Source organism: Trachypithecus francoisi, unplaced genomic scaffold (genome assembly GCF_009764315.1).
Source record: "Trachypithecus francoisi isolate TF-2019V2 unplaced genomic scaffold, Tfra_2.0 Lachesis_group11, whole genome shotgun sequence".
Lineage (NCBI taxonomy): Eukaryota > Metazoa > Chordata > Mammalia > Primates > Cercopithecidae > Trachypithecus > Trachypithecus francoisi.
Window position 1 is genome coordinate 10738728 of NW_022681456.1, and position 24904 is coordinate 10763631.

General features: G+C 40.6%; 2 protein-coding genes across 5 annotated transcripts in view; one reads left to right on the top strand and one right to left on the bottom strand.

Moving 5' to 3' along the window:
* The window catches only part of KNTC1 (kinetochore associated 1), a 106232-nt gene extending 104786 nt beyond the window's left edge, over nt 1-1446 (bottom strand). The window contains exon 1 of the mRNA XM_033220274.1: nt 1079-1446. The gene's annotated coding sequence lies outside the window, so the exon portion shown is untranslated. The remainder of the gene's footprint in view (nt 1-1078) is intronic.
* On the top strand, nt 1419-24012 carry RSRC2 (arginine and serine rich coiled-coil 2). 4 transcript variants are annotated; one of them, XM_033220277.1, is made up of 11 exons: nt 1419-1572; nt 5700-5856; nt 6878-6921; nt 7715-7792; nt 9230-9442; nt 10857-11060; nt 13370-13492; nt 16981-17060; nt 19627-19859; nt 21714-21803; nt 23031-24012. In XM_033220277.1, the coding sequence occupies exons 4-11, from the start codon at nt 7785-7787 to the stop codon at nt 23208-23210; spliced, it is 1131 nt and encodes a 376-aa protein (XP_033076168.1). In that variant the 5' UTR covers nt 1419-1572; nt 5700-5856; nt 6878-6921; nt 7715-7784; the 3' UTR covers nt 23211-24012. The 4 variants fall into 4 exon arrangements, with proteins under 4 accessions (XP_033076168.1, XP_033076169.1, XP_033076167.1 ...); XM_033220278.1 differs by having other exon boundaries at nt 19630-19859; XM_033220276.1 differs by lacking the exon at nt 7715-7792 and having other exon boundaries at nt 9252-9442; nt 19630-19859.
* Nucleotides 24013-24904: the final 892 nt, after the last annotated feature.

The following is a 24904-nucleotide window of genomic DNA, read 5'->3' on the forward strand; positions in this document are numbered from 1 at the left end:
GGTGTTAGCTAATTTGTTATTAGTGGAAGCAGGTAACACTTGGGCTGAGAATTGAAGATCATAGTTTTATAAATGTTGAAAGAGTTCTTCCTAAGAGCATAAGCAAGGGAACACAAACAAAACATGTTTGGAGAATAGAGAACAGTTTTAGTGACTGGTGTTTGGGTGGGAGTGAGGAGATGGAGGAGGAGGGACAGGCTGGAATGAATACCTTTATAGGTCTCAATTTCCCACATCTGTGAAATAGAGAAACCGCCCATAACTGCCACATTTACTTATTCAACAGATGTTTATTGAATACCTATTTACTATGTGCCAGGCACCTTTGTAGGAACTGGCAGTATAGCTTGAACAAAGCACATACTGTCTTTGCCATTACGAAGTTTATGTTTTTGCGGGAAAAACGGACAAAAATAAAAGTTAACACACATCTTGTTACGCTACCTCTACAAAAAAAGCAAATGCACAAATAATTGCAAAAAGTGCTAAATGATTTGAAGGAAACAGTGATTAAATGGATGAGGTGAGGCGTCGCTGAAGAAGGATTTGTTTGGGAAGGGAAGGAGGTGACATCTGAGCTGAGACCTGAATAACAAGAAGTCAAGTACGCAAAACTTAGGCGGAACGCGACGTAGGCAGAGGGAACAGAGTGCAAAGGCTCAGAGGCTGGGTAGGAAGCGTTTGATGCTGCTGCCGGGTCAAAGCAAAAGTAGAAGACAGTGAGGGAGAGAGCAGTGGAGCCCAAAAAAACCTCGACTTCAAGACTGAATTTTATTCTCAGTACAAGGGGTAGAGGGGAACTCAGCAAACGAGTGGCCTGATCTGATAATTTTGGGATCACTCTGGCGGCGGAATGCAGAACAGATTCGCGAATAGGAGAGAATGAGCAAGATGAAACACTTGTCAGTTAGGCCTCCGTACTTAAACGCTCTCCGCTGGACACCGCCGCCCGCAAAAACCGACTCCAACCTCTCTCCTGACGGCGTTAAAGGGAAAAATAGGAACTGAGGAGAGGCTGCAGTTACTTCGTCCTGAACCCACCCCCAGTTCCCTACACAGCGCAACTCCCCGTCCTCACCTGCAATTGAAGAAACTAAAGAGAAACACTCAGGTATCCGGCCCCTCTTCCTGACTCACACAACCGCCTCTAATCTTTAGGTTCCATCCCACAGGTTTAAATTGGCGGGAGAACACTAAACCCAACCCCTTTACGGCGGCCGGACGAGACCAAGATTACTTTAGACTCGAAATAGGACGTTGCCCCACCCTGAGTTCCGCCCGTTCTGTTCTCCCGACTGCGCATTCCTAGGCTGTATTATTGGCCCCGCCCTCTTCATGGTCCTTACACGCCCCTTTGAAAGAACACCCAATCACCGCCTCGAATTGCGTTGTTATAGAAACTCTTGTTACCGCCCTTTTTACTCCCAGCAAGCTGTGCGACGCGCCGGGCCTCGTCGCCTTTGTGCCATCCGGGTCTCGCGCTAGTCTGAGGCGAAGCTTCGGAGCGGCCGGTACTGTTGAAAGCGACAAGTGGAGGCGCCGCTCTAGCGGCCGGGACTCTGAACTATGGCGGTAGGTACCGAATCTGAGTTTAAAGCCAGGGATATTTTTCTACTACGTTCCAAAGAGTGGGTGAACGGCTCTCAGAGCCTTGTTCGTGTGTATGTGTGTGGACAAAATGGCGCCGCGGCCTTCTGCGCCCGCCATCATGGCTGCCTGCTGTAGGGAGGGGGAAGTAAGGCGGTGTTGATGGGGGTGGGGAGCCGCAGGGAGTGCCTTTTTTTTCCAGAACTTTCCTCCTCTCTTCTCCAATCCTACGTTCCTTTTGCCCCGCTGAACTTCCTCCATTTTCGCTTATTCACACTGGCTAGTGATTTATATTAAGTTTTTTTGGGGACTGAGAATTTGCAGTGGAGAAAGGGGCTGGGAAAGAGAAAGACGATCAGGAGTGGTCTCTGAAAAGTACTGGATCAAAAAGGCGATGTCTGTTAAGGGATAGTGTGGCAGAAGAGAGCGACTTGTAGCGATTTTTTTTTTGTACGCTCAATGAGATGCTTCTAGTTGTATAATTCCAATTAGTGTTTGTCGGTATAAGCCTTATTATTGTGTATTAACGAGCTAGGAAGGTATTGCTGAAAAGGAGTGAAAATTCAGCTTAAAAGGTTGTGGACTACCAATTCTGACTGATGCGCGGTTTCCGAAGTGGCCCGTGATGTCATCAATTTGAAGTCCGAGAAGAATTATAGTTAAGTTTTGTCACTGACCTTGCTCCTTTGAATTTAAACCCTTCGTTGACCCAAGAGGAGCTACCGTTCGTAAATTACCTATTCTGAACAATAAGCCTGCGTGTGTATAAGATGCCCAATTCTGACGGATCCACATTATTTTGTGCTTACTTTATTTTTATTCCGTTAAAAGGAAAATGTAAAGATTTTGCATTCCTTTTTACTAAAAAATTATATCATCTTCCGTAATAATTATGACTCTTAAACGTAGTGATAATTTTAAAGTTTGTTCTTCCCAATAATTGGAATGCCTGGTATTAGGCAGATGATTTTCTTCCACTCCCTACCCCTCCAATATCTAGTTGATTGAGTTTAGACTCGTTTTTACTTACTGTTTTCCTTTGTTTAGTGTTTTGGGCCTTAGTATACTTAAAGAGTAATACTATTTTTCTTGGCTTGCAGGGTTTTTTTGTGTTTTTTTGAGACGGAGTTTTGCTCTTGTCCAGGCTGGAGTGCAATGGCGCGATCTTGGCTCACTGCAACATCCGCCTCCCGGGTTCAAGCGATTCTCCTGCCTCAGCCTCCCAAGTAGCTGGGGTTACAGGCGCCCACCACCACACCCGGCTGATTTTTTTGTATTTTTAGTAGAGACGGGGTTTCACCATGTCGGACAGGCTGCTCTCGAACTCCTGACCTCAGATGATCCACCCGCCTCGGCCTCCCAAAGCGCTGGGATTACAGGCGTGAACCACCGCGCCCGCCCAGGTTCCAATATTTTAAAAAGTGAATTCAAACATGTACTTATGCTGTGCCTTGTTCAATAAAAAGACAATCCCCTGGAGAAGTGGCCTAGTATTCAATCTAGTGCTTACCTTCTTCGCAGTGGAAAAAGATTTGTCTACTATGTTTCGAGCCCTTATTAGAGTTTGCAACAAAATGTAAGTGATAAGAAACCAAAGTGGCTGCCTCGTAGAGCCAGTGCTGGAATAGAAGGCTGTTTTGCAGTTAACGTTTATGTGTACACATAGATTCGTACTAAATTAAAGCTTAGATAATTTCAGAGCAGTTTTAATATTCAGTTGTTGGTGGTTTTTTCCCTGGATACCTGCATTATGCTACTATAAAATATCCTCAGGGAAATGAAAGTTTTCCATGGCCTCAATGACCACATGTCATTCCTGTCTGTTTAGTGTTAAGATGGTTTTTGTTGTTGCTCCGTAGTATATTTTACAGATGAAAATGGTTGATGTAAGTTTAGGTTAGCGTATGTCACAGGAAGGTTTCTCTGTTGCCTAGCTTTGTGATGTTAAGCATAAAGTTAAAGTTAGATAAACCATTGCCTGAAAACTGCCTAACTTTTCCATGCAAGGGTTGCTTTCGATTCTAGTCTTGTTCTCTGCAAAAGTAAATGGGATTTGCCAGTAGTTAAGGAATTCTATCTCTGACAGAAAGTGTCATGCACTGAGAGAAGTGATAGCGGTGCTTAAAATTTTTGAGATCACTTCTGTTTACCAAGTGTAAGCTGTACAAACACTTAGCAAGTAGTGGATGAGTCTGAAATAGTCCTTAAGGATAATGATGAAAAAAATCCAAGTGTCCACTATTCATTGTGAAAAATCAGAATCGTCCTTAATAATACAGCATCATGGAGATGCAGTATTTTAAGCAAGTCAGCTAATGTTGCTGGATCTCATCTGTGAAACGACAAAGTTGAGCTCTATTATTATAAGGGATGAAAACCTTTCGGCATAAAAATTTTGTGGTTCCAGAAGTCACCCAGACTGGAGAAATAAGTACGTATACAATATGCTGGCATGAGAGCCTCCCTGGTGGTTACTTTCTTTTATTTCTTACTGTTCTTTTTATACCATTGTTAGAGGAAAAACATGTAATTTATGTCTTTCACCTCATAATTGAACTGCAAAACCTTTCTTTTTTTAATTTATTACTTTATTCCGTAAGTCTAGCATTGGTTTTGACACATTTTTGACCCTCAGTAAATACTTGTTGAAGTAACCTGACCTCTCACAACTTCATTTGTTAAAATACAATATACCCATTCATTGTACTTGATATTTGGTATTCATTTTCTGGACTAATCTTCCTAAAGGAGGAAGTTCTCTAATGTGATTCCTTCTGCTGAAGACTATCAATTCCCTATTTATTCAATCCAGATTCCTTCTGATGTTGTGAAAAGTCCATAAACTGTTTCTGTAAAGGGCTGGATGGTAAATATTTTTGGCTTTGTGGGCCATGTGTAGTCTCTGTCACATTCTTTCTCAGGCTGGAGGGGCAGTAGCACAATCTTAGCTCACTTCAACCTCTGCTTCCTGGGTTCAAGCCGTTCTCCTGTCTCAACCTCTTGAGTAGCTGGTATTACAGGCACACCCCACCAAACTCAGCTAATTTTTGTGTTTTTAGTAGAAACGAGGTTTTACCATGTTGGCTAGACTGGTCTCAAACTCATGACCTCAGGTTATCCACCCACCTCAACCTCCCAGAATGCTAGGATTACAGGCATGAACCACAGCACTGGCCTTTTAAGTGCCTTTAGTTTTAACAGTTCACTCTTTACAGTGCTATTTACTGAAGTTATTTATTAAATATGCCTAAACTACTTTAAAAAAAAAATGTAAAAACCATTCCTAGCTCAAGGCCATACAGAAACAGGATGAGGACCATAGCTTGCAAACCTTTCCTAAGTAATCAATTCCCCAGGTGTATCAATTATTTTATTTTCATATTATCTTCTCTGGTCACATAGCCTACCATTGTCTACCTTCTGCATTAGTTGAAACTTGTAAAATTTATATTGTAATAATTACTTACAAAGTGCTTTAAAGCAGAAACAACTTAATATTTTCATAGCCCAGAGCACATGTGAGGAGAGGCAGACCATATTTTGCAGCAGCACTGTGCCAAGGGGCTGTTTTCATTAGAGGGTTATGACATTAAGATGAGGTTCTCACTTTGGTAAGTTAATTTTCTGTTTATTATTTTATAATATTTTAAAGGCATTCTGTTTTAAGATTTTATGGTCTTGAGTATCTTTAAGCTTTAACAACTCTTTTGATGTTTGACGTGTATGCTAATTTAAAAGTATTGGTAAAGTCAGTTAAATGCATTCACACATCTAAAAAGGACTGTATTTTCTCTGCTTAAATGCTTATTGGAAATACTTGGAGCCCTTATTCCTCCCCTACTCCACCCCATGTTTTAAAAGTTATAAAAATAATCGTTAGAAAACTAAAGATACATCAGTCTAAATATGTACGTCTCGCTTTAGTATCAGGTTCGTCATTTCAAGTCATTCAGGCTTACTAGTGTACAAAGCATGTTTAGCTATTTGGAAAGCAGGCATTCTGATTTATTGATGCAGGGGACTATCTTCCCTTCCTTTGTCCCCTCTTTTAAGAAATTGAAAACATTTAAAATGTAATTAAGAACTTTAATCATTTGTTTTTAAACTTTTAGGCTAGTGATACAGAACGAGATGGACTAGCCCCAGAAAAGACATCACCAGATAGAGATAAGAAAAAAGAGCAGTCAGATGTATCTGTTTCTCCTAGAGCTTCAAAACATCATTATTCAAGATCACGATCAAGGTCAAGAGAAAGAAAAAGAAAGTCAGGTATGAATTCTTAGAGGTGGTATATCAGCATTTGTATAAGATATGTAGACCTGTTGTATAAGAAGACATACGTTTAGTTTGTTGGCCAGGCGTGGTGACTCAAGCCTGTAATCCCAGCACTTTGGGAGGCCAAGGCAGGCAGATCACCTGAGGCTGGGAGCAAAAATACAAAAATTGACACAATCTCGGCCCAATGCAACCTCCATCTCCTAGATTCAAGCAATTCTCCGGCCTCAGCCTCCTGAGTAGTTGGGATTACAGGCATGCGCCACCAAGCCCAGCTAATTTTTGTATTTTTAGTAGAGACAGGGTTTCGCCGTGTTGGAACGTATCAAATATAATTCAGCCTGTTTATTTTCTTTCGTTTTTATTTTTCTTTCTTTTTTTTTTTTTTTTGAGACGGAGTCTCGCTCAGTTGCCTAGGCTGGAGTACAGTGGCGGGATCTCAGCTCACTGCAAGCTCCGCCTCCCGGGTTCACGCCGTTCTCCTGCCTCAGCCTCCCGAGTAGCTGGGACTATAGGCGCCTGCCACCATGCCAGGCTAATTGTTTGTATTTTTGGTAGAGATGGGGTTTCACCATGTTAACCAGGATGGTCTCGATCTCCTGACCTCGTGATCCGCCCGCCTCGACCTCCCAAAGTGCTGGGATTACAGGTGTGAGCCACTGCGCTCGGCCTTGTTTTTATTTTTCTTAATGGCTTACCTCTCTCTACTAAACCCCCTTATGAATTTGCTATAGACTAGGAAACTAGATGGGCTGGTCAGAATGTATGTAAAATACTAAAAGTCTATGACTGTTTAAAAGATGTATCTAAGCTGCTTTATATCCTGGTTTGCTCAGATTTCTTGATTTGTTTCACATATGTGTTGTATTAATGTAGAATAATCCCACCTGTGCCATAAAAAAATTAGTCATTGGAAGAAGACTAATGGGAGTCATTTTTCTCCAGCGTTGAGTTTTTTGAGATGAGATGTTTCTCCAACTTTGTTTATGGTGGATATTTTGGTGTGTATTCACAGATAATGAAGGAAGAAAACACAGGAGCCGGAGCAGAAGCAAAGAGGTAATTAACACTTTGTAGTGAATAGGTACTTTAAAATACTTATAAAGTGTCTGGTAGAAAGATTTGTATGAATATAAGACATTTGTCAAGGTAAGTACCAAACTTGAAATTTAAAAGGTTTATTGGGTTATAAAATAAGCATGACTTTTATTCATCATTTTTGAAGAAGATGTTTATGTGAAAAGTACCTTCAAAACCTTAATTTTATTATATTGTGAAAATACTCACAATAAAAATTTCATATGAAGAATATGATTGGTTTTTTTAGGCCTGTCACACAGAGCTTCCATTAATTTGAGGTCCCGAGTCTCCTGGTGCCTGAGAGTTGCTCAGGATTTTTAAACAGCAATCATCTTTACATAGCAATACTAGATATCTGTGGACTGCTTTTTCTTTATGAATGATAACAGGAGTTTTTTCTTTTGCAAACTAGTTCAGTTTCCCTAATAGTATTGAATTTTGAAATAAAGGTTTGAGTGAGGGACAGCTGAAAAGGTGGCGGTGACACCAAAACTTGAGGAAAATGAAAGGCAACAGCTCTATTGCAGAGGAGTTACTTGTTCACCCACCTGAGAAGACAGGAATGAGCCAATAAGTAAGAGTAGAAGTATTAGCCAGAAAGGAAGAAGAGTTGTGGGGGCTGGGCAAGGGACTTCTAAAACAAGTGTGGGCAGGGACTTCACCTCTTCCCCTAATGGAAGCTCTGTTAAATTTTTAATTTAGGAGAGTTTTTGTGAAAATGACTATTTTGTTTAGCTCACATGATAACATTTCTATAATAAATCATACTCAGCGTGCTAATGCGCGAAGAGACTGAACTGAAGACGCTGCAGACTCAGATAGCAAAATAATAAGCCTACTTCATGATAAGGTAACTATTAGTCATTCAAACTCCTATTTCCCTTAAATATATCTTAAATCAGTTAAGGGTTTTAATGTTTTTTTAATAATAGTAATGTTATGTTTGAAAAACTGGTTTGAAATAAACTTTAAAACCTTTAGAAGTTTAACCACTTAAGACTTTTCCAGTCTGCCTCTTTATAGCAAAACCAAGAAAAATTTCTTTTCTAAGCTCATATAGAGAACTGGCAATGAAACTAAAATTTAGTTGTGTCTCCAGGTCTCTTATTTTTCTGCAAATAATAAATTACATACTATGATCATTTTCAGCTGTATCATCATGCATGTTCCAAAATGATTGGCCAAGTTTTATTTCTAAGAAACATTAATCGTGAGTGGAAAGAAACATGCTATGGCCTTTTGGGAAACAGTAGTGTCTTATTACAGTGGAAAAGTGGTAGCCTGGGCATCAGAAAAATATGGGATATAGGTTCAGCTCACCCATGTAGCTTTGTAACTTTAGATGTTAGTTATACATAAAATAAAGGGATTAAGTTAGAGGATGTGAGTTTCCTTCCAGATTTAAAATTTAGTGATTCAGAGATGTCTAGGATTTTAAGCTTTAGCTACAAGATGAATTGACAGATCTTCCTGTAGGGAACTGTAGTATGTAGCACTTCTACTTTGGTATTTGTTAGGATGAGACTTGATTATGCAGTTAATTTTAGCTGAGTCTCTGAATGCACATGTGAAGGCCTTGGTCTTTTTAAAGTATGGGGGCAGTATGTATTGTGTGATGGCACATGGATTAATTGTTATACCTAGTTTGGTTTCTTTAAAATTAAAACATACAGTTGCCATTTCTACCCTAGGTACATGAAATGTAATACTCCTCCAAGCCTATTGGAATACTGCAAGATGAAAAGTGATTCCTTCACAGTTTAGACATTGGGAGGAAAATCAAGAGCTGTCTTGTAGAGGATGTAGCAGGCAGTATAACTATAAAAGGGACACTGCGTCTCTGTGTAAAATAATTTGAAATTATAGAAAATATTAGTACTTAGTAATAATTATACTAATTGAAATGCGTTTCTGGTGCACTTTTTGTGTCATTATCTCCATTACTTAATATTATGCACTCTGGATTTAGAAGTTGATGTATATACATGGTCTGTATTCTTTTAGATAAACATAAGGGATTCCTCTTGTCTGGCATAATGGCTTTTCAATATTTCAACTTTAAAAATCATTATTTCTATTGTATTGAAAATATTTTGGGAAGGAACTACATTTTGGGTGTTTATAGTAAAAAAAAAAATAGTAATTACATCTGCAACATTTGGGTGATGTGAAACTAGATCTTTTTTTTTATTTGCCACACACTCCTAAGGTTACTAATGTTGCATCACAACATTTTTGTCTACTGATACCCATACTAACTCTCTTTGTTGCACTATTTTCCTGAAAGAACCAACTTCTTCTTAAAACAGGCAAGAAGACATGAATCCAAAGATAAATCCTCTAAGAAACACAAGTCTGAGGAACATAATGACAAAGAACATTCTTCTGATAAAGGAAGAGAACGACTAAATTCATCTGAAAATGGTGAGGACAGGCACAAACGCAAAGAAAGAAAGTCATCAAGAGGCAGAAGTCACTCAAGATCTAGGTCTCGTGAAAGGTAAGTCATTTTGTATTATAATTTAGTACCTTTTAACAAGATATGAGTTACGTAAAGTTTCTAATCAACCCAGCAACACCCAAAAAAAAATTGTAATTAGGGAGTTTTTCTTGTTCATTTGTTTGGGTTTGTGGTGTTGTCGTCGTCGTCTTCCTTTGGGCTTTGTGCTTTGCTTTCTCATCATGCAAAAATGGGGGATAAGGGATGACTAAATCTCAACTAAGTGCCTAGATTTTCTTTTTTTTTTTTTTTTTTTTTTAGACAGAGTCTCACTGTATTGCCCAGGCTGCAGTGCAGTGGCGTGATCTCAGCTCACTGCAACCTCTGCCTCCTGGGTTCAAGCAATTCTCCTGTCTCAGCCTCCCAAGTAGCTGGGATTACAGGCATGTGCTACCCATGCCTGGCTAGTTTTTGTATTTTTAGTAGAGATGAGGTTTCACCCTGCTGGCCAGGCTGGTCTCAAACTCCTGATCTCAGGTGATCCACCCACCTCAGCCTCCCAAAATGCTGGGATTACAGGTGTGAGCCACTGCACCCGGCCTAGATTTTCTTTTTCGAGATGGTCTCTGTGTTGTCCTTACTAGAGTGCAGTGGTGTGCTCTCAGCACACTGCAGCCTCTTGGCCTCCAGGGCTCAAGTGATCCGACCTCAGCCTCCTGAGCAGCTAAGACCACAGACATGCGCCACCACACCCAGCTAATCTCTTGGTATTTTTTGTAGAGCCAGGTTTTGGCCGTGTTGTGCAGGCTGTTCTTGAATTCTTGGGCTCAAGCAATGTGCCGGACGGCCTTGGCCTCCTGAAGTGCTGGGATTTCGGGAGTGAGTCACTCTGTCCAGCTGAGATTTTTAACCACTTAATCTGTCTGGCACTGAAAAAATCATATTGTTAAACTGTGTGATTTAAGCCAATAAACAGTCCTTTTGCATCATCGATGTGATGTGGAAGGTGTTTGCTGCTAGACTGCAATTAGATTTTTTTGATGTTGGAGTATAGATAAAAAGATTTTTGAGAAACTGGACTACAGCTCAAATTTGTGAATGGTTTTTGGTGGGGTATTTTTTGGAGAATGCTATGGGGTGTGTGTGGTATCAGACTAAAATTTTCAGTAGATAAACTGAAGTGTTAAGCTTTGTAACTACTGTGGGAAGAGTATTAAATGGAAGCTTAAATTTGGGTAAAATGCATTGAACACTTTTGACATGTTAATAGCTTTACTATCTTCTAGGACAAATTATCAAACAAAATGAAGAGTTCATTTTTAGTTTATTTCCTTTGAAAATCTCACTTTTTTCTGTAAATAATATAGTGCAGTTACTTGCTTATTTGCGTTACTACAGATGACTAATTTATGATGGGTATAAGTGAAACAGCACAACGCTTAAGTAATTACAAATTTATGCACTTTAATTTCAGACGCCATCGTAGTAGAAGCAGGGAGCGGAAGAAGTCTCGTTCCAGGAGTAGGGAGCGGAAGAAATCTCGATCCAGAAGCAGAGAGAGGAAGAAATCAAGATCCAGAAGCAGGGAAAGGAAACGGCGGATCAGGTCTCGTTCACGCTCAAGATCAAGACACAGGCATAGGACTAGAAGCAGGAGTAGGACAAGGAGTAGGAGTCGGTAGGTGACCATCATCCTGCATAAAATTTAATAGGAACCTCAGAGAGTCCATTTATCTTCTCTCAGTAAGAGAATATAAAAATTGTGGGTCACAATTTTATTTATAGATTATAGTAAAATTATTTTAGTCATTACCTAACATATGAAGAACAGACCTAGTCACTTGAATAGCATTCACAAATATTCTCGTGTGATTGATAAATCTCTTGCGAAATGCAAGTATAAATAGGCCTATTAAAATCCAGTTGTTGGCTAGATGTAGTGGTTTACACCTGTAATCCCAATGAGGCGAGCAGATTTTTTGAGCCCAGGAGTTGAAGACCAGCCTGGGCAATATGGTGAAACCCCATCTCTACAAAAGATATGAAAATTAGCCTGGCGTGATGACACACACCTATGATCCCAGCTACTTGGGAGGCTGAGGTGGGATAATCGCTTGAGCCCAGAAGGCAGAGATTGCAATGAGCCAAGATCATGCTATTGCACTCCAGCCTGGGTGACAGGAGTGAATCCTGTCTTAACAAAAGAAATTCAGTTATGTTCAACACTGGATTCGCTGTATTTATTTTATTTTCACAAACAACTGAAATCTATTTTGCATACTTACCGTGTGCTGTATGCTAGAAGTCTTTGCCTGTGTTAGCTCATCTAGTTCTCAGAATCACCATGTTGAAAGGTAAGTCTATCATGCTTAAAGACGTTTAAGAAATATGCCCCAGAATTCCAAAACAATATCATTAAGTGCTAGAGCCAGGACCAGGTTTCAGATATATCTAAATGCAAATTTCATCCATGTGCTTAACCCACTGTATTGTGCAAACTACCTCAGATTTTGTTTGTAAATGAACACAATTTAGATTATCTTGATTGGTGGGAGGAGGCTTTGCTGAGATAGGAAGTGTACAATAAAGAGCACAGGAGGAAAACTATAAATGTTCTTCAACGAATGCATTATTCTCTGCTTGTTTACATAAGAGTAGAATACTAACTCTTTTGTTAATTTATTGCAACTTAGGTCGATGTGTGAAAGATTGAAATACACGTTTAAAAAGGGACCTGTACTTACATAGTAACTTGGTTTTTATGATTTATCACTTGTTTGATCTTTATTAAATCAGTATGAATTTTTACTCGGTTCTAGTTTGTAGTAGTTTACTAATTTGAACCTTACCAATTAAGAAATTTTTTTTTAAGTGCTTTTTTGGTCACTGACATCTAGTTTTTTTGTTTGTTTTGAGACGGAGTCTCACTCTGTCGCCCAGGCTGGAGTGCAATGGCACAATCTTGGCTCACTACAACCTCTGCCTCCTGGGTTCAAGCGATTCTCCTGCCTCAGCCTCCCGGGTGACTGGGATTATAGGCACCCGTCATCATGCATGGCTAATTTTTGTGTTTTTGTGGAGACGGGGGGTTTCACCATGTTGGCCAGGCTGGTCTTGAACTCCTGACCTCAGGTGATCCGCCCACCTCAGCCTCCCAAAGTTCTAGGATTATAGGCATGAGCCACTGCACCCACCCAGACATCTAGTTTTTAGTGGTTAATAACTTTTTATTTTTGAAAAATACGCCGGGCGCGGTGGCTCAAGCCTGTAATCCCAGCACTTTGGGAGGCCGAGACGGGTGGATAGCAAGGTCAGGAGATCGAGACCAACCTAGCTAACACGGCGAAACCCCGTCTCTACTAAAAAATACAAAAAAACTAGCCGGGCGAGGTGGCGGGCGCCTGTAGTCCCAGCTACTCGGGAGGCTGAGGCAGGAGAATGGCGTAAACCCGGGAGGCGGAGCTTGTAGTGAGCTGAGATCCGGCCACTGCACTCCAGCCTGGGCTACAGAGCGAGACTCCGTCTCAAAAAAAAAAAAAAAGAAAAATACCTACAAATTCACTATAGATGAAAATATGTAGAAATGATTCCTGTGGTGTACATACCTACACAAGCACAAAATGACTAATGTATAAGGCTAGCTTTTGAAACATTGGATATACTTTGCAAAAGATTGGAAACAGCCAAATGCAATGGAGCATGCTTGTAGACCTGTGTACTCTGGAGGCTGAGGCAGTAGGATCACCGGAGGCCAGGCTGGGCAGCATGGTGAGACCCTGTCTCTTAAAAAGGGATGAGGGAGTTGGAAACAATTGTTTCCAGTGAGTTCAGCTGTAACAGAGATGTTTAAATTTTTTACATCTCAAAATGCAAATGTTTTTGTATAATTGAGATTTTTGTTGAACTATGTAAATATAATTGATTTCTTATTAACAAAATAGTTATGATTCGGCCATAATTTGACATATGAAATATGATTTACTACAGAGATAGAAAGAAGAGAATTGAAAAGCCGAGAAGATTTAGCAGAAGTTTAAGCCGGACTCCAAGTCCACCTCCCTTCAGAGGCAGAAACACAGCAATGGATGCACAAGAAGCTTTAGCTAGAAGGTGTGTATATTTCTTAATTCATTTGTTCCTGTTCACCTTTAAATAAATGCTCAATTGTGTAGATAAGATGAATGCTTTCAGTAAGAGAATGATTTACATACTTTAATAATATGGTGGCATATTTGTGATCTAGAACTATGTAAATAGTTTAATTCTCATAAACATTTGCACAACTAAAAGATTGAGATGTCTACAATTTCTGTGTTTTTCTTCGTGATTTGACTGATTTCATTTTTCTCAAAGTTAGACTCCCACATATTTTCAGTTTGCATTTGAAACTTTTTTTTTGAGTCTTAAATCTGGTTCAAGAACTATTATTTTCTCATCTAAGATGACTTTTCCTTTACTTTTTGTTTTTCTCCCTCAAATAGACAAAATACCTGAAACAGTAAGTAAAATTTTGTCAATATTATTATTTTGAAGATGGCAAATAACAGATAATACATTATAAGCCAATTTCTTTGATCTTGTAAGTTTTATTCCTGATAACTATGGGAGATCATTGTGTTTTTGTTTTGTTTTGTTTTGTTTTAATTTTCTGCTGTTTCGGCTGGGTGCAGTGGGTCACGTCTGTAATCCCAGCATTTTGGGAGGCCGAAGCGGGCGGATCACTTGAGGTCAGGAGTTGGGAGACCAGCCTGGCCAACATGGTGAAACCCCGTCTCTACTAAAAATATAAAAATTAGCTGGGCGTGGTGGCGGTTACCTGTAATCCCAGCTACTCTGGAGGCTGAGGCACAAGAATTGCTTGAACCCATGAGGCAGAGGTTGCAGTGATCTGAGATCGCACCACTGCACTCTAGCCTGGGCAGTAGAGCAAGACTCAGTCTCAAAAAAGACACACACACACAAAAATAAATTTTCTGCTGTTTCAAAGATGAGTAATGGTGCAACCCCACACAGCGCGGCTATATATTGAAATCTGCAAAACTATTCAAAGAACTGCCTCGTAGAGAGGCAAAAACTAAAATGAAATCCAAGCACTTGTTTGCAGCATTTCCCATATTTTGAAAAATAGACTTTGTAGATTTTGATTTTTTTTCTCTCTTTACAAAATTAAGGTGTTTTGTTTTTTGAGACAGGGTCCTGCCCAGGCTGGAGTGCAGTGGCACATGATGACGGCTTACTGCATCCTTGAATTCCTGGGCCCGAGCAGTCCTCCTACCTCAGCCTCTCAAGTGGCTGGGATCACAGGCATGCCTGGCTAATTTTTGTATTTTTTGTAGAGAAGACGGGGTCTCCCTATGTTGCCCAGGCTGGTAACACAATGTAACCTGATGTGCTGCCCTGGGAACCCAGCCTGACAGAAACTGCAGCTGAACAGCAGCAAAAGTGTGAGCTCACCCCTTCTTTCCATTCACCTTAGTGAATGGTATTAATTCCACATCTTCAATGGACATTTTAATGCAACCAGTTGTAGTCACTCATATCGTCTTTCTAAAACTAGTATCAGTAGATTAGGAAATAATTTATTATAAAATGGGATTTAATTTATACTGGATTGTAATTTCATTAACTCTGACAAATATTTTTTAAGCCCTTAAGTTATTTACTTGAATGCTGTAAGTCTAACCTGTTTGCGTTTTTGGATTTTTTTAAAGTGAAGCTGTTAATAGCATCTAACATTTCATTGACGTAGACTACTTGGTGATCTTTCAGATAAAGTTTTAAATGTAGTCCTTTAATTTCAGAATATCAGATTATTTACTACCTTGAAATCTGGAGAGTTTTTTTGTTAATAAGAAACTACCATGTATGGACCTTTTATATTGGTTTCTTTTTTGGTCTTAAATGTCGGGATTTAAAACTTTAGGAAATAGATTTCAGATCTGTGACCTACTTTTTTTATTTTTTATTTTATTTTATTTACTTATTTTTTTTTTGAGATAGAGTCTCGCTCTGTTGCCCAGACTGGAGTGCAGCTGTGTGATCTCGGCTCACTGCAACCTCTGCCTTCTGGGTTCAGGCAATTCTGGTGCCTCAGCCTCCCAAGAAGCTGGGATTAGTGATGTGCATCACCACACCCAGCTAATTTTTGTTTTCTTTTTAATAAAGAAGGGTTTTGGCATGTTGGCCAAGCTGGTCTCAAACTGCTGGCCTCAAGCAATCCTCCCACCTTGGCCTCCCAAAGTGGTAGAATTACAGGCATGAGCCACGTTGCCCGGCCTGTGACCTACATTTTATTGTTACTCCTAATTTATAGACTTTTATTTTCAAGGACAAAATCAAGCCTATGTTAATGCTATGCCTTCCATGCATATGTGCTTCATAAAAGGGAATAAAAATTATAGCTTGTTAAATTTCCTGTCCCCTTTATACTACATTACAGAGGGCATTAGTGGCATTTGGCTTGATTGATAAATGAGGGAATCCTTATGGAGTAAAGAGTTTCTCTTTCAGGAATTCGTTGTGAAGATAATGTTACTTGTTATTTGCTATATAGAAAGAGTAAACTTAACATATAGCTGGTTTAGTGTGCATACTCTCGTTAGTGAATTTAATGAGTATGCACCCTACTCATTTAATAGAGTGAATAGAATGAACAAGAATTCAATTTTGGGCCGTGCACGGTTGCTCACACCTGTAATCCAGGTACTTTGGGGGGCCAAGGCGGGCGGATCACAAGGTCAGGAGTTTGAGACCAGGCTGACCAATGTTGGTGAAACCCCGTCTCTACTAAATATACAAAAATTAGCTGGGCATGGTGGTGCACGCCTGTAATCCCAGCTACACAGGAGGCTGAGGCAGGAGAATCACTTGAACCCGGGAGGCAGAGGTTGCAGTGAGCCAAGATCATGCCTTTGCACTCCAGCCTGGGCGACAGAGTGAGACTCTTGTCTCAAAAAAAAAAAAAAAAATCATTTTTGTTTTGGGATGAATTTGTGTTTCATGTTACCAGTTCCTTTGCAAATGATAAATTTCTTCAACTGCTAGAAGTAATTTCCTAATTTAGAGAAGTTTTCCTCCCATTTTATTAGATTACAGAGAATGGCAAGGTTTGCTTGACCTTTTAGTTTTGACTTTTTGATTTTTATTACATTGAAGACTTCACTAAGGGCTGTTTAATATAAAAAATTAGCTGAATGTCTTGATTGGCTGGTTTGTTCTCCCTCAAGAAACATTTAGATAATTCTGTAAATTTATTTACTACTTACCATGCTCTAAAATTTACTCAGCTTTCAATGTTATTTGCAAGATGTAATTTTTTTTCACTTGTTAATTGGAACTGCATATAAAAACTATGCCCATTTCTGACTAGTCAATTCAAAAATGTTTAAAACCACTGTTGTTGTATTCTTCAAATGTAACTTATACTATCTTGAGAATGATTGCTTTTTCTTCACATATGGGTTATCAGTGGTGGAGGGATGCTAAAAATTTAAAATTTTATGGAAATTGGCTTGTCTCTGTACATGCACATATAGAGAGATATATACATAATGGTTTTATATTGTGTTATTTTAAATTTATTGAAATTATTTTTGCAGGTTGGAAAGGGCAAAGAAATTACAAGAGCAGCGAGAAAAGGAAATGGTTGAAAAACAAAAACAACAAGAAATAGCTGCAGGTAATTTTTTTTTTTTTTTAAATCTTTTTTAGTCATCTCGATTTGAACTCTTTCAGGTTTTTTTGTTTTTCAGACAGGGATTTGCTCTGTTATTCTGTGATCCTCCCCCCTCAGCCTACCAAGTAGCTGGGACTGCAGGCCCACATCACCATGCATGGCTAGTTGTTTTCTTAGTTACTTTTTGTAGAGAGGACCTTTCACTACGTTGCCCAGACTATTCTTGATCTCGGGCTTAAGCAATCCTCCTGCCTCAGCCTCCCAAAGTGCTAGGATTGCAGGCATGAGCCACTGCACCCAGCCTAAGTTTGACATGCTTTTTGTAGAAAAATTGAAAAATATGGAAAATAACAGGAAGAAAATCACCTATGATTCCTACTTCCCATTAGTACACTGTAAAAGTTTATTTTAGTGTTTTCTTACTTAAGTGTTTTGTAGCTTGTTTCTGATGTGGTCCATGTGGATAATTTTTGTTGATAAATTAGTAATGAGTATTTTTGTTTATGTAACACTGTAGTCATCACAACAGATTTTGTTGTTGAGACGGAGTCTCCAGAGTCTCGCTCCATCGCCCGAGGTGGAGCGCAGTGGCATGGTCTTAGCTCACTGCAACCTCTGCCTTTTGGATTCAAGCGATTCTCCTGCCTCAGCCTCCCATGTAGCTGGGACTACAGGTGCACACCACCACGTCTGGCTAATTTTTGTATTTTTAGTAGAGATGGGTTTTCACCATGTTGGACCAGGATGGCATCGATCTCTTGACCATGGTGATCGCCCATCTCGGCCTCCCGAAGTGCTGGGATTACAGGCGTGAGCCACCACACCCAGCCCCAGATATCTTTTACCATTTTGGAAATGCAGTTTGTGCAAGAAAGTGAACTGATGTGAAATATGTATTTCTCTTTCAAGAGATCAAGTTTTTAGACATAACAAACATGGCAGATTTTGAAAAGTATCAGGCCTGGCTCAGTGACTCACTCCTGTAATCCCAGCACTTAGGGAGGCCAGGGCAGGTGGTCAGGAGTTAAAGACCAGCCTGGCCAACGTGGCAAAACCCCGTCTCTACTAAAAATATAAAAATTGGCCAGGCGTGGTTGCATGCGCCTATAGACCCAGCTACTCAGGAGGTAGAGGTTGCAGTGAGCCAAGATCACACGACTGCACTCCAGCCTGGGTGACAGAGTGAGACCCTGTCTCACAAAAAGAAAAGAAAAGAAAATTATGACCAAGAGCTTACTGTTGATTTGGCATGAAATTTAATCTGAAAGATGGTTTCTTGTTGTTGTTTACATTCCTGGTAAACAGTAGCACTTATTTAAAACTCCAAAGGTTTACAAATAGCCATTTTGTTTTTAATACATCATTACAATCTTTCGTAATTCTGGTTCCCATAATGTTGGTAAGTTAAGAACTTTTTAAGGTTATATTCTGGACTGACAAAAATAGGTAATCAGAGGTGTCTTTGTTTACAGAGGACTGCCTCAATCACAGTGGAAATACCAGGGCTTTATTGAACAACTTGGCCTTAGCATAATACCTGCATACTGTTCCCTTTTTTTTTTTTTGGAGACGGAGGCTCATACTGTCGCCCATACTGGAGTGCAGTGGCACGATCTTGGCCACGATCTTGGCTCACTACAACCTCCACCTCTGGGATTCAAGTGATTCTCCTGCCTCAGCCTCCTGAGTACCTGGGAGTATGTATAGGCGCCTGCCACCACGCCCAGCTAATTTTTTTGTAGTAGAGATGGGGTTTCACTATGTTGGCCAGGCTGGTCTCAAACACCTGACCTTGTGATCCGCCTGTCTTGGCCTCCTAAAGTGCTGGGATTACAGGCGTGAGCCACTGCGACCAGCCTTACCTGCATACTGTTTTTCAGGTATATGATGTGAGCATCAAACAAAATGTCCATGAGAACATTTCATAAATTAAAAAAAATACAAGGTTTTATTTTTTTGTGATCATACCTTAGAGACACTAGTTCATTTCAACTGAAATCGTACCTTCTTACTATTTGCAGAATTCTCTGTCCTCAAAGTAAATAAATGGGTTTGTTTTGTTTTGATAACGGAGTTTCACTCTTGTTGCCTGGGCTGGAGTGCAATGATGCAATCTTGACTCACCACAGCCTCCGCCTTTTGGGTTCAAGTGATTCTCCTGCCTCAGCCTCCCGAGTAGCTGGGATTACGGGCATGTACCACCATGCCCAGCTAATTTTATATTTTTGGTAGAAACGGGGTTTCTCCATGTTGGTCAGGCTGGTTTCGAACTCTCAACTTCAAGTGATCCGCCTACGTTGGCCTCCCAAAGTGCTGGGATTACAGGTGTGAGCCACCACGCCTGGCAATAAATGATTTTTATGTATATCAAGGGTTTATGCAGAAATATGTCCATCGATAAACACAGTTTAAGTGTTTGCTAAAAACTTGTGAGCTAATACACAGTCATTTCCTTGTATTTTGTGAAAATCCTACCTTTTTGCACATTCATAGCTTTTTATAAATCGTTTGTTAATGTAATCTGGAGGTTTGTTTATGTTTTAAAAACCATTTTTATACCCTCTTCAAGCAGCTGCAGCTACTGGAGGTTCTGTTCTCAATGTTGCTGCCCTGTTGGCATCAGGAACACAAGTAACACCTCAGATAGCCATGGCAGCTCAGATGGCAGCCCTGCAAGCTAAAGCTTTGGCAGAGACAGGAATAGCTGTTCCTAGCTACTATAACCCAGCAGCTGTGAATCCAATGAAATTTGCTGAACAAGAGAAAAAAAGGAAAATGCTTTGGCAGGGCAAGAAAGAAGGGGTAAGTTCTCTTATTCTGCTCTTCTGTCATTTATTCCTAATTAGTAATTGCTTAGAAAAGCAAATTTGGATTGAAAAAGATTACTTGGGGCTTACCTTTCTAAGAACCTAGGATGGCCAGACGCGGGTGGTTTATGCCTGTAATCCCAGCACTTTGGGACACTGAAGTGAGCGGATCACTTGAGACAAGGAGTCCGAGACCAGCCTGGTCAACATGGCAAAACCCTGTCTCTACTGAAAAGAAAATTTAAAAATTAGCTGGGTGTAGGCCGGGCGCGGTGGCTCACGCTTGTAATCCCAGCACTTTGGGAGGCCAAGGTGGGCGGATCACAAGGTCAGGAGATCGAGACCACAGTGAAACCCCGTCTCTACTAAAAATAAAAAAAAAATTAGCTGGGCGCGGTGGCGGGCGCCTGTAGTCCCAGCTACTCAGGAGGCTGAGGCAGGAGAATGGCGTGAACCCGGGAGGCAGAGCTTGCAGTGAGCTGAGATCCGGCCACTGCACTCCAGCCTGGGCGACAGAGCGAGACTCTGTCTCCAAAAAAAAAAAAAAAAAATTAGCTGGGTGTGATGGTAGGCTGAGGCAGGAGAATCGCTTGAGCCTGTTACGCACCAGGTACAGTGAGCCAAGATCATGCCACTTAGCCAGGCGTGGTGATGTGCACCTGTAATCCCAGCTACTTGGAAGGCTGAGACAGGAGAATTTCTTGATCCTGGGAGGCGGAGGTTGTAGTGAGTGAGTTTCCAGTGAAACTCCATCTCAAAAAAAAAAAAAAAAAAATCATGCCACTGCACTTCAGCCTCGGGGACAGAGTTGAGACCCTGTCTCAAAAAATAAAAAGCTAGGATAGTCTTATTTGCTAGTTGTTAATACTAAAATAAAACATAATTGATTGAAGTCAAGCTTTCAAAGAAAATTAATATTACCATAGTATTAAGGAAAAGAGACTACTTGGTTTAGGATTTTTCATAGATTATGAGGTACTTTTTTATTTGCAAAGACAAATGACATTAATTGCAGATGGCATATGCAGTTGCAAAAATTGCATGCTAAAAAAGGCCTATGAGGCCGGGCGCGGTGGCTCAAGCCTGTAATCCTAGCAGTTTGGGAGGCCGAGACGGGCAGATCACGAGGTCAGGAGATCGAGACCATCCTGGCTAACACGGTGAAACCCCGTCTCTACTAAAAGTACAAAAACTAGCCGGGCGAGGTAGCGGGCACCTGTAGTCCCAGCTACTTGGGAGGCTGAGGCAGGAGAAAGGCGTAAACCCGGGAGGCGGAGCTTGCAGTGAGCTGAGATCCGGCCACTGCACTCCAGCCTGGGCGGCAGAGCGAGACTCCGCCTCAAAAAAAAAAAAAAAAAAAAAAAGGCCTATGATAGGAAAATCTATTTTTTTATTTTTATTATTTTTGAGACAGGGTCTCGCTCTTGTCGCCCAGGCTGGAGTGCAGTGGCGTGATCTCGACTCACTGCAACCTCTGCCTCCCGGGTTCAAGCAATTCTCCTGCCTCAGACTCCTGAGACCCCCCGGGTCTACCGGTGCCCACCACCATGCCAGGCTACCTTTTTGTGTTTTTAGTAGAGATGGAGTTTCACCATGTTAGCCAGGCTGGTCTCAACACCCTGACCTCAGGTGATTTGCCCGCCTCGGCCTCCCAAACTGCTGGGATTACAGGAGTAATAACCAACCTCTTATATTTCTTTGTGTTGTGGTTAAGTCTTGAAATAATTAAACTTACATTGATTGAATGCCATCCATGCTATTTTTTTCATTGAGACATTGTTGAGGTATTTCATGTCCTAAAAAATATTTTTAAATTTTACATGTGTTAAAGTTTAATGTTTCTTAACAGGACAAATCCCAGTCTGCTGAAATATGGGAAAAATTGAATTTTGGAAACAAGGACCAAAATGTCAAATTTAGGAAGTTGATGGGTATTAAGGTGAGTTTCAAATGTGCCAGGGAATCTTTGCATTAGCTGTTAGACATCCTGCACTAATCTTCCCTCATTTTCTTAGTTCTGATCTTTGCTCAGGTGTCAATGTTTGAGTTCTTTCCCACCACCTTTTGTAAAACAACAAGCAATCCCATTCTGAAACATTCCCATCTCCCCTACCCACTGTCCTCCCTACACACACACTTAGTGAGAGAGACGCAGTCTTGCTCTGCTTGCTCTGGCACTCGGACTGGAGTACAGTGGTGCAATCATACCTTGCTGCAGCCTCAAACTTCGGGGCTCAAGCAGTCCTTCCACCTCAGCCTCTCAAAGCCCTGGATCACAGTTCTGAGCCATTGCGCCCAGCCTCCATCCCCGTTTTCTATTTTGCTTTCCTCTGTGGCATTTATACCCTGACTTCTTCTACATACTATGTTTTTTCCAACCTACTAAACCAAAGTTAACTTTTGTTACACCCTGCTATATTCCAGACCTAGAAAGAACATTGCCTTGTACTATGGAGGTGTTTAATAATGAATGGAAATTAAGTCATTGAGATCAAATACACATCCCAAAAGTATATATTTTTTTGTTTTGGTTTGGTTTGGTTTTGTTAGTAGAGACGGGGTTTCACCATGTTGGCCAGGCTAGTCTTGAACTCCTGACCTTAGGTGATCCACCCATCTCAGCCTCCCAAAGTCCTGGGATTGCAGGCGTGAGCCACACTGCACCCAGCCAAAACTATGATTTAATAATAGTGTCAGTCTAGATCACACCTGTAATCCCAACACTTTGGGCGGCCGAGGGGGGGCAGATCCCTGAGGTCAGGAGTTCGAGACCAGTCTGACCAATATTGTGAAACCCCATCTCTACTGACAATACAAAAATTGGGACTGGGCGTGGTGGCTCACGCCTGTGATCCCAGCACACTGGGAAGCCAAGGTGGGCGGATCATGAGGTCAGGAATTTGAGACCAGCCTGACCAAATGGTGAAACCCCTTCTCTACTGAAAATACAAAAATTAGCTGGGCGTGGTGCCGTGCACCTGTAATCCCAGCTATTTGGGAGGCTGAGGCATAAGAATTGCTTAATCCCGGTAGGCGGAGATTGCAGTGAGCCAAGAATGGCACCACTGCACTCCAAACTAGGCAAAAAAATAAATAAAAAAGTGTCAAGTGAGAGAATATTTATCTTCATCTGAATTTATTGTAATGTTTTATGTCTGATCTTTAGAGTGAAGATGAAGCTGGGTGTAGCTCAGTTGATGAAGAAAGTTACAAGACTCTGAAGCAACAGGAAGAAGTATTTCGAAATTTAGATGCTCAGTATGAAATGGCAAGATCACAGACCCACACACAAAGAGGAATGGGTTTGGGTTTCACATCTTCAATGCGAGGAATGGATGCAGTTTGAAAATGATGACACTTGTAAAGTTTGGGACTTACAGACTTCTTGTTCTGATGTCAGGTCCTTGTTCACCAAACAGCTAGCATTCTAGCTTGCATGGGTGTTGCATTGACTTTAATTTATTGAAAAATACAAATTTTTGTAAATATCAGATCAGTGATACTGGTGTTAGTGTTGTAATCAGGTTAAACCCACTTCCATTAAACTTGACAGGACTATAGAAGGACAATATTTTTTAGTTCATGAATTCTACTTTTCAAATATATAAAAGCTGCAGGTGGGGATAAAATCTCATACATGGATTTTTTCGTGTCCGCTGTCTTGTGTACTTTTGTACTTAACCTTGTACAGTTATTTTCATCTCTTGAAACATGAAAGAAATGTTATGTAGATGTTCTTTAGAAGATCTGGCCATTTGGTACATAATCCAGCACAGATAAGCTGGGTGGTGATGATAATAAAAATGGTTTTCTCAAAACTGGTGTTAATTTAAGTTACCTGGGAGGTTTCTTTGAATTTGTTTTATGGTTTCTGTAGCATTTGGCAATTGCTGTTAGAAAACACTAACTAGAAATCACCCCCACCCTGGCCCTTTTTAAGGCCAGTTAACTATACTACAGGCAATACCATGGTGAGCAAAAATGTAAAAGGTGGGAGGAGAAAACTTATTAAAATAGTATGTTTTCCTATTATAAGAGACAGACTTGGTATTCAGTATTTGTCAAATATTACATGTGTTATTCAGGAAATAGATTAATGCATTAAAGGGATGTAAGCACTTTTATTTTAATAAAGTGCCTTATGACAAGTTCTTTGTATGCTTTTTGCTCATTATCCCTTTGGAGTCTTCTCCAGCATAGACTAAAATACTAAAATATTAGAAAAATTTTTTTCATTTTTGTTTTTGAGACAGGGTCTCACTCTGTTGCCTAGGCTGGGTGCAGCCTCTGCCTCCCAGGTTCAAGCAATTCTTCCACCTCCGCCTCCCAAGTAACTGGGATTACAGGCCCACCACCATGCCCGACCAATTTTTATATTTTTAGTAGAGATGGGGTTTTACCATGTTGGCCAGGCTGGTCCTGAACGCCTGACCTCAGGTGATCCACCCTCAGCCTCCCAAAGTGCTGGGATTACAGGCGTGAGCCACTGCACCCAGCCTAGAAAATGTTTCCATAAATCTGGAACTAAGGGGTGGAGGAGCCCTGCAAAACTTCAAGTTAATTTACTTCGTTACAACAAAGTAATAAGGTTTGGCTTTCCTTTGGAAAACATCACAGTATGAGAGCACATTACAATCAGGGAAGACTATAGGAATAATTGATTGACAAGCCTTATTTTAAAAGTTGGAGTCCTGCCAACTTGCTCATTAGGTATATTTTTCTTATACATGAAAATCAAGTGATGGGGTGTTTTCTTCTTTTTGCTTTATGTCCTAGGCTGGAGTGCAGTGCAGCAGGCTTCCCCGGGCTAAGCAGTCCTCCCACCTCAGCCTCTTGAGTAGCTGGGACCACAGGTGCTCACCAACACACCTAGCTTGTTTTTAATTTTTTTGTAAAGACAAGGTCTTGTTACGTTGCACAGGTTGGTCTTGAATTCCTGGCCTCAAGCAATCCTCCCACCTCAGGGCTCCCAAAGTGATGGGGTTACAGGTGTGATCCACTTCACCCAGCTAGATTATAAGATTTTTAATATATTTTAAT

Excerpts from the sequence above, each read along its gene's own strand:
- RSRC2 (XM_033220275.1), top strand. Across the intron at positions 11,061-13,369 it reads AGGACAAGGAGTAGGAGTCG|AGATAGAAAGAAGAGAATTG; the intron begins GTAGGTGACCAT and ends GATTTACTACAG. Across the intron at positions 13,493-16,980 it reads CAAGAAGCTTTAGCTAGAAG|GTTGGAAAGGGCAAAGAAAT; the intron begins GTGTGTATATTT and ends TTATTTTTGCAG.